The 9,766-nt window shown below is 33.6% G+C and overlaps 1 protein-coding gene across 1 annotated transcript; it reads left to right on the top strand.

The window, feature by feature from the left end:
- The first annotated feature begins 2,185 nt into the window (after nt 1-2,185).
- LOC107854703 (probable pectinesterase 29) lies at nt 2,186-8,862 on the top strand. The gene is made up of 5 exons (XM_016699720.2): nt 2,186-2,462; nt 4,036-4,195; nt 5,189-5,401; nt 6,763-7,010; nt 8,520-8,862. Exons 1-5 carry the CDS (start codon nt 2,227-2,229, stop codon nt 8,689-8,691), a joined length of 1,029 nt encoding a protein of 342 aa, XP_016555206.1. The 5' UTR covers nt 2,186-2,226; the 3' UTR covers nt 8,692-8,862.
- Nucleotides 8,863-9,766: the final 904 nt, after the last annotated feature.

The raw sequence follows: 9,766 nt of genomic DNA, 5'->3' as shown, positions 1-9,766 counted from the left end.
TATCAGTCTTATTGAGATGTATATGTAAAGAAGCAGGGGTGATGTATTTAGTGATTATTATTTGGTTCTGGGTATGTTGCTGTTTATCATTATGGGAGGATCTTTTACCAGGAGATCCAAATCTGATGTATGGAGTTCTATGTCTAATTTACAACTCCATTACAATTCAACAACATACCCAGTGAAATGTCAAAAGTTGGTATAGAAAAAGTGGGGTGTGGAAATGGTTGAGTGCAGGCAAACCTTATCATTGTCTTTTTTTAGTACTTTTTTTAAAGAGCGTTAATAAATTTTAAAATTCATTTTGCTGTCCGATAGCAACGATTGTCTTTTTGATTGGTATTGCAGTTACCTTTTGGTCTGGCATTGATGCAACATTACGAGTCCAAGGACTAATTTTTTGGCCAAAAGTTACAAAAGGGACAATTGCTTTGAAAAGAAACTAAAGGGGGCAGAACACTCTTGGCTGAGCGATTTGTCCCATGACAGTGTTGGCAGCATTGACAAATCGCTTGGTATCCAGCGATTTACAAACCACTTATTGTCCAGCGATTTGCAAGTCACTGATGTCCAACAATTTGCAAGTCAGATGGTGTAATTAAGATAACTAAGTTACCAATTGAGATAATTAAGCCAAAGTCCACATAATTTGACCCAAATTACCTATTTGAATGTACAATTAGATTTTAGTTCATCTTGCAATAAGTAAGCCTCAAAGGAAGCTTTTGCTTACTTTATTAGTGGCCAAATTTAAGCAAATATATTTTAGTGCAAAGTTATCAAGTGGTTATTGGTTTAATAATCAATTCACTAACCATGTTATCTTTTTGATTAAAAATCATTAAATGCATTTAATAACATTTATTAATTCAATAATGAAAATCGACCAACAATAACCTGCCTTTGGCTTTTTCGAAGTATGATTTCTCCATTTTGACCATAAAATTCATTTATGGAAAAAAAAAAAGAAAGTGTCTTCTGAGTGGAATTGGTTGCAGTTAAAGTATCTCGAAATTATAGTTAGAGATTATAATTTTTAGATTAATTTACTCCCTCTAATTCATATTAAGATGTTGACATTTTTCTCGCAGACAAAACAAACTAGAAAAAACGTAATAAAGTATAAGAGATAATAGATAGTAAATGTAAACAACATATAGCTGCAGAATGATACTACAACAAATAGTATTACAATCAAACTAGATCTAACGTTATTTGATGATGCTTTGGAACTCAAAATTTGATTACTACCGCGTCATATACTAGTCATTTAATACTAAAAGTAGGATGAAGAAAATTAACAGAACTCTCATAATTTAATAGAATGTACAGATAAAATAAAACATCTACTTTTAGCATAATGGCAAAGTAAAATGAAATAGATGGAATATATTTTTATTTATTTTATTTTAGAGTAGTTACCATAAATAAAACATAGCAGCTATTACAAATAAAACATAGTAGTTGCCAAAAATAGTAAAACTTAAATATATGAAAGTGAAAGAGACAAAGAGTGACTAATTGTAATAATTATTTTAACTATGTACCAAAAATAATTAGTTGGGGAGAGATCAATGAGAGCTAATGAAAATTGGAAAGTATGAAGAAGAATTAATAAAAGTATCTTGTCTTGATTTACAAAATGTAAAGGTAAAATGAGAAATGTATTTTCGATATAACGGTTAACTAAAATAAAACGGAGAATAGTTCTCACAAATAAAATATATTATTTTCTTCGTTCTCTTTTACTTGTCACTGTTTCGCTTCTCGAAGTCATACCGTGTGAACTTTGATCAATTTTTTAAGTTGTATTTTTTCATCATATTAATATGAGAAGAATTGTAACTTAATCTACTTTAATTAACTTTGAAGTTTAGTCAAATTAATCCCGAAAAATAAAATAATGACAAATAAAAGTAAACGGAGAAACCAGTAGTTATACCACAAATAAAACATAGTAGTTGACAGTTGCCACAAAGAGTGACTAATGGTAATAAATATTTTAACTATTATACCAAAAATAATTAGATGGGAGTTAATTAATTTAGTAATTATCATTACTAGCCCACAACTTAACCACTAGCAACTCTTGACTTTTCATTTGTCTAAAAAAACATATAACCTCTTTTTCACTTCATTTCAAAAGTGACTTTTCTTTTACCACATATATTATAAATATAAATAAAATTCAATTCCACCTTGTTATAAAAATATTAGTTTCAAGAAATGGCTGTACATTTCTTTAAAAGTGTAGTAGCATTTTTGTTTTTGTTTTATGGATTAGCAAATGGAAGAGTATTACAATGGCCATCAGTTGGAATAAACATATTTGGATTTATTCCAACAATTTACGTAGATCAATCTGGTTTTGCTCAATTTCAGAAAATTCAATCTGCCATTGATTCAATTCCTTCTAATAATTCTCACTGGACTTGCATTTTCATTAGACCTGGCTTGTACAAGTAACTTCTCTACGCTCTTCATGTTTATTTTATGTGTTATTCATAAGCGAATTCAGGATTTAGAGTCGTTGAGTTCTGTTCGTTTTTTGGTGTATATGTGCTAGTTACTTTCTTGTTTTGTAATCCGTAAGCGAATTCAAGATTTAGAGTCATTGAGTTCTGTTCTTTTTTTGCGTATATGTGCTAGTTTACTTTTGTATTTTGTAATCCGTAAGCGAATTAAAGATTTAGAGTCGTTGAATTCTGTTCTTTTTTGGTATATATGTGCTAGTTATTAATTACTTTCTCTTAAGTACACATAGATTGAGCTAGATACAGTGAATCTTGTCGTCCAACATTTTTTTCGAGGGATTCATATGGAATGTACTTGATGGAATGAATCTAGGGGCGAATTCAAGATTTAGAGTCATTGAAGTTCTTTTTTTTTTTTTTGGGTATATATTATATGCTAGTTACGTTCTCTTACACACACATAAATTGAGCTAGATACAGTGAATTCTGTCAGATGTTTTTTACGAGAGATCCATATGAATTGTGTTTGGTAGAAAATGTTTTATTCATGTATTTGGTAAACACAATCGGAATCTAGGGGCGAATTCAAGATTTAGAGTTATTGACGTTTTTTTTTTTGGGTATATATTATATGCTAGTTACGTTCTCTCACACACACATAGATTGAGCTAGATACGGTGAATTCTATCAGATGTTTTTTATGAGGGGTCCATATGAATTGTGTTTGGTAGAAAATGTTTTATTCATGTATTTGGTAAACACAAGCGGAATCTAGGGGCGGATTCAAAATTTAAGTTACTGAATTCTATTCTCTTTGGTATACACACACACATAGATTGAGCTAGTTATAGTGAATAAAGTCGAATGTCTTTTTTTTTTGACGGATTTGTATGAAATGTGTTTGGCGGAAAATGTTTTCGCGCCAAAACCCCCAAATTTTCAACGGAATTATGGAAATATCCATAAAAACACACGTCTCTAATAGCGTGAGCTCATATGGTCAATACCGAGTATATAAACGATAATTTCAAATCAAATTATTCTAGGGATACATTTGACATAATTTAATTCATTCGGGATGATAGTAGAGAAGCTGATAGATAAATTACCTTTACTGTACATGAGATTTTCACGTCATATATACCTTTACTGTACATGAGATTTTCACTTCATATATCTAGAAACAAGCCAAATATAGGGGCGAATCCCAAGATTTAGAGTCATTGAATTCTGTTCTTTTTTTGTACATATCTGCTACTTAACGTTCTCTTACACACACGTAGATTGAGCTAGACATAGTGAATCCTGTCTGACATTTTTTCTGAGGGATTCGTAAGAAATGTGCTTGATGGAAAGTGTTTCCATAAAAAAGTTGTCAGAAATCCCATCTTTTCAACAGATGTATGAGAATCTCCACTGAAAAAACACGTGTCTCTAATAGCCTGAACTCGTCGAGTCTAATTTACATATACTTGTCAATACATATATACATCATACATACATTATTTTTTCAATAATTTGGTATCAAAGACTAATTAATTTTTTGCATTTATTTATGAAGTGAACAGGTGACAATTCCAGTTGATAAACCTTTTATTTATTTAAGAGGTGCAGATGTGAAAACAACTATTGTGACATGGGGTGCTCATGACTCACTCATTACAAGCTCAACTTTTTCCTCTTTTGCTGACAATATTGTTGTGGAAAATTTAAATTTCACAGTAAGAAACCTTTAATTTTATTACCTTTTAAGATTATTTCTTTTCTAGTTTATATAATTTTTAATGTTGAAAGCGAGCCTTGGAGTAAGTAGTAAAGTTGCTGCCATGTGATCAGAAAGTCCTGAGGTTAAGCCGCGAAAAAAACCTCTTGCAGTTCTGCAAGATAAGGTTGCGTAAAATGAACCCTTGCGATTCGGCCCTTAATGGGAGCTTTAGTGCACCAGATTGCCTTTTTCTTTATTTCAATCTCTTGCAGAAATGTAAGGTAAGATTGCGTACAATGAACCCTTGTGATTCGACCCTTAACGGGAGCTTTAGTGAGCCAGGTCGCCTTTTTCTTTATTACAATCTCTTGCAGAAGTGCAAGGTAAGACTGTGTACAATGAACCCTTGTGATTCGACCCTTAACGGGATGTTTTGTGCGCCCGATCGCCTTTTTATTTATTATAATCTTTTGCAGAAATGTAAGGTAAGATTGCGTCTAATGAACCCTTGTGATTCGAACCTTAACGGGAGCTTTAGTGCGCCAGGTCGGCTTTTTCTTTATTACAATGTCCTGTAGAAATGCAAGGTAAGACTGTGATTCGACCCTTAACGGGAGCTTTAGTTCGCCCGATCGCCTTTTTATTTAGTACAATATCTTGAAGAAATGTAAGGTAAGATTGCTTACAATGAATCCTTGTGATTCGAACCTTAACGGGACTTTAGTGCGCCAGATCGTCTTTTTCTTTATTACAATCTCTTGCAGAAGGTAAGTCTGCATATAGTACACCCTTGTGGTGGGACCCTTCCCCGGACCCTGCGCATAGCGGGAGTTTGAGTGCACCCGGCTTCCCTTTTTTAATCTCTTGCAGAAATGTAAGGTAAGACTGCGTACAATGAACCCTTGTGATTCGGTGCTTATCAGAAGCTTTAGTACACCGAATTGCCTTTTTCTTTATTTTTAATTTTAATGTTGTCTTATTAATATTATTGTTTTTTTTTTGTTTGTAGAATTCTTACAATTATCCACCTATGAACAACAAAAATCAAATGAAACCAGCATTAGCAGCATTGGTGTCTGGGGACAGAACTTCATTTTATGGTTGTGCTTTCTCTGGTTTACAAGATACTTTGTTGGATGATAATGGCAAACATTATTTCAAGCTTTGTACAATTGAAGGAACCATGGATTTCATTTTTGGTTCTGGTCAATCAATTTATGAGGTACTTCTTCTTTTCTTTCTCTATTGTATATTACGTTACGATTTCTGGTTATCTGTCTTTTAAGATTCTTGCACGTCTTTGATGTTAGTATTTATCGGTAAATACTTATATACATAAGGTATTTACATCAAATTAAGCGATTTAATTTAATCGTAGCATCTAAATCTTAAAACTAATATGCACATTACTTAATCATAATTATGAAATAAATGTGCATATAGAAAAGATCAATATCATGGATTCACTTAATCTCTTTCAATAATTAACAATCACTAATTGGACCACCAGAGTAAACATGAAAAAAAAGAAGATAAAACTCTCTTTATTTCGTTTGTGTGAGGTGTTTGACTAAGCAAACAAATAATTTAATTGACTTTAACTCTTAAATATGTCTTGGAATGAATTAAAAGAAAAGAGCGACACATAAAATGAAAAAACAGAGGTAAATCACTTCTTAATTAATTTTTTAAAATGTTAAATATTTTGAGACAAATATTAGTGCTTTAAATAACTCCTAATTACTATCAATTTTTTCTTTAGATATGTATGAACACACACTTGTTGAAGACAATTTTATAGTCAAATGAATTATACAAACAAACAAAAAAAGGTAACAAAGACAGTTTACAGGTTAATTAGTCCTTACCTTTAAGAGGGTCATGTATAGTTTCACATTAACTCTTGTCTTTGTATGAGATTAGTGTGAGGTTAAAAACAATATTACTTTTTTTTCCTCCCTATGTTCAGTATCTGTATTATGCCTGATTAAATTTGAATTTGTGTTGAAAAGTTTCACGCAAAGCGTGCTCTAATAAAGGTGACCAGAAAGACAAAAACTCTCTCAAGATTTTCATGTTTGAGATAGTAAATGATGCCAAACTCACAAATCAATGGCTTATAAGATGTTAAAGATAATTCTATAGCTAGTTAATGAAATTAAATAAGTCAGGGTCAATAATGTGATATCTCATACCGGGTAAATTCTTAAACCTTCCCCTATTACTACGACTACACATAAGCTTGGTCAATGGTTAGAGGGGCTTAAAATATTATGTTTTATTGAGTTTAAGGGTTCAGTTGATAATGGCTTGAGCAGGAGGGTCCACAATACAAATTCAGACAAGTACAATGATCCATAATGTTCTTGTATATTATGGTCGTTATCGAGTATAAAAGTGGTAATTTCAAATCAAATCTAATCCAGGAATACGGTAGACAAAGTTCAATTCTTTCGGGATGATAATTGTGAAAGTGATAGCAGAGAAGTTGATTTATTTTACAGAACCGTGCATAAGATTTTCACATCGTACGTGTCCAATTTATTTACACGACATGTACCTTACTATATGTTGCTTGTATAGGATTGTACAATATTGGTGAATGCTGGATCAGTAGCACAGGATTATACAGGATTCATAACAGCACAAGGAAGGTCAAATCCAAATGATGAAAATGGATTTGTGTTCAAGAATTGCAAAGTGATTGGGACAGGCAAGGCATTCTTAGGAAGGGCATGGAGAGGTTATGCTAGAGTCATATTTTATAAGACCTCCCTCTCCAACATCATTGTTCCTAGTGGTTGGGATGCTTGGAATTTCAAAGGCCATGAGTAAGTCCTACACTCCCCCCCAACCCCAAAGACACACACACACACACACACACCAATAATATTTGTGGGGTAATCGTGGTGTCCACGTCAATGTGTGAGCACCTCGACTAATTTTGAGGGGCATTGCTATCACTCACTAGCACATGTGTCGAGTGACTCTGTCTGTCTAGACTTAGACAAATATGAAAAAATCATCTAGTGTTTGTGTATGCTAGCTTCCCTCGACCAAAATTTTGTATTTTGAGGGGTATTTGCTTTCTCTCACAGCATGTGTCGAGTAACTGTTTATCATGACTGAGACAGACATGAAGAAATTACCTAGTGTTTGTGTCGGCTATCTTCCCTCGAGCAAAATTTTGTACTAATTGAGGGGCATTTGATATCTCTGACTTGCACATGTGTCAAGTAACCCTGTCTATCAGCACTTAGACAGATATGAAGAAATCACCTAGTGTTTGTGTCTGCTAGCTTCCCTCGACCAAAATTTGTGCTAATTTTGAGGGGCATTTGTTATCTCTCACCAGCACATGTATTGATTAACTCTTGTCTATCAATACATAGACAGACATGAAGAAATCACCTAGTGTTTGTGTCGTCTATCTCCCCTCGGCCAAAATTTTGTACTAACTTTGAGGGGCATTTGCTATCTCTCACCAACACATGTATCAAGTAACTCTGTCTATCAACACTTAGACAGACATGAAGAAATCACCTAGTATTTGTGTTGGCTAGCTCCCCTTGAGTTTGGCTGTGGTGGGTGTCTTTAGTCTGTGTGTGTATGTTCCTACTTGGTGGGTGTCCTATTTCTTAGTCCTTATTTCGTAGTGCTCTTATTTCTCTTATCTCTCATTTTCTATGATTTCTATTTTTGCTATTTTATTCCTTATTTCTATTATATCATCCATCCTGCTTGTTTCATTACGACCTTATTTACTATTCTTTATCTTGAGCCGAGGGTCTATCGATCAGAAACAACCTCTCTACTTCTTCGGGGGTAGCAGTATGGACTGCGTACATTTTATACTCCCCAGACCCCACTTTGTGGGAACACACTGGGTTTGTTGTTGTTTGAGGAGCATTTGCTATCTCTCACCAGCACATGTATTGAGTAACTCTGTCTATCAGCACTTAGACAAATATGAAGAAATCACCTAGTGTTTGTGTCGGCTAGCTTCCCTCGACCAAAATATTGTACTAATTTTGAGAGGCATTTGTTATCTCTCACCAGCACATGTATCGAGTAACTCTGTCTATCAACACTTAGACAAACATGAAGAAATCACCTAGTGTTTGTGTCTGCTAGCTTCCCTTGACCGAAATTTTGAACTAATTTTGAAGGGCATTTGCTATCTCTCGCCAACACATGTATCGAGTAACTCTGTCTATCAACACATAGACAAACATGAAGAAATCACCTATTTGTGTCGGCTAGCTTCCCTCGACCAAAAGTTTGTATCTTTTGGGATTATTTTCGTTAGCTATTAACTTTTGATTTTGTTCTTGTTGTAGGGACCAAATAACTTACTCAGAAGTAGACTGTGATGGAGAAGGAGCAGACAGATCCAAGAGAGTTAAATGGGAAAAAGAGCTAAGCAAAGATATGGTGGAGTCATTGACTGATTTGTCCTACGTTAACACTGATAATTGGATTAATGCACAACCTTTTATCTTAGCAAATTAGAGAATTAAGGGTCATAGTTTAGTAAGTTATGTGTTTTTCTTTCTGTTGTTTATTTTTTTTTCTCTTATGTATGACTCTTTACAACACTTATGTTTACTTTTTGTATCCAAAAACTTGAATAGAATACCTAGTTCTATTTGATGTTTGGTGCAAATTCGAGATTTGGTTTTATAGCCTTTTTGCAAACGTGTTTTTAGTTTTATGTTATTGTTACACCAAGGCGATCTTAAAAAGATCATTTTCTTTCATTCAATTTGTAAGTGGTCATAAGAAATCGTTTCCTCAATATAGACTATTAATGGATAATAAGTTCATAGAAAAAAATGCATATGTAAGGAAGTGTAACCGTACATGTTTAAGTTTACGTGTATATATGGACTTCAATTCGCCCCCCTAATGTAGACGTATTCAGGATTTTGGCTTTATGAATTTAATTTTCTTTGGTAACCATAGTTCTTTTATTCTTTGGCATTCAAAACAATTGTTTGTACCTGTTTCGTGTGTTCTACATGTACACACACGCAATATTCGAGTTGAAATTATTCATTTGATTGAACTTGTTCGTTGCAAGATAGATCACCAGGATACCCAAGGCTGTCGCCAATGCACTTAAAATAAGTTGTGAATTCAAAAACTACTTCAAATTACAGTAAACTTGCACACGCATAATGAGCTCGCATTTTTTTTGGATCTATTCTGCCTCAGGAATTCATCACTGAAATCATTTAAGGTTACTAGGATGAATACACTCGGTTTAAAAGTGAAGACGTTGTCACTGTCTCCAACTCGGCAATTTTTTTTTTTTGATCTCCGCAGAACTTAAAATCTTTAATACGTTGTGAATTGAATATTCAAAAACCGCGCGAAATGGGAGTAACTTACCTAGATTATAAATAGTTAGTTTCAAAGGGCATCAAACATTATAAGTGAAAGCAAGTTTTCAGGGCCAGGCCCAAAACATCGTTGTTGATTCCATCTTAGGTTAAACAGCTGCCTCCATAGCAGAAGTTCCCATCTCCAAGAACTCTATCAACACCCGAAACCAAGAAAAGCCATTGTCCATTCATGAAGTCCA

This window comes from Capsicum annuum, chromosome 3 (assembly GCF_002878395.1).
Source record: "Capsicum annuum cultivar UCD-10X-F1 chromosome 3, UCD10Xv1.1, whole genome shotgun sequence".
NCBI lineage: Eukaryota > Viridiplantae > Streptophyta > Magnoliopsida > Solanales > Solanaceae > Capsicum > Capsicum annuum.
The sequence above is the reverse complement of the archived record's forward strand: the minus strand, read 5'-3'. Positions and strand labels throughout refer to the sequence as shown.

Excerpts from the sequence above, each read along its gene's own strand:
- LOC107854703 (XM_016699720.2), top strand. The coding sequence starts at position 2,227 with ATGGCTGTACATTTCTTTAAAAGTGTAGTAGCATTTTTGTTTTTGTTT. Across the intron at positions 2,463-4,035 it reads ATTAGACCTGGCTTGTACAA|TGAACAGGTGACAATTCCAG; the intron begins GTAACTTCTCTA and ends TTATTTATGAAG. Across the intron at positions 7,011-8,519 it reads TGGAATTTCAAAGGCCATGA|GGACCAAATAACTTACTCAG; the intron begins GTAAGTCCTACA and ends TTCTTGTTGTAG.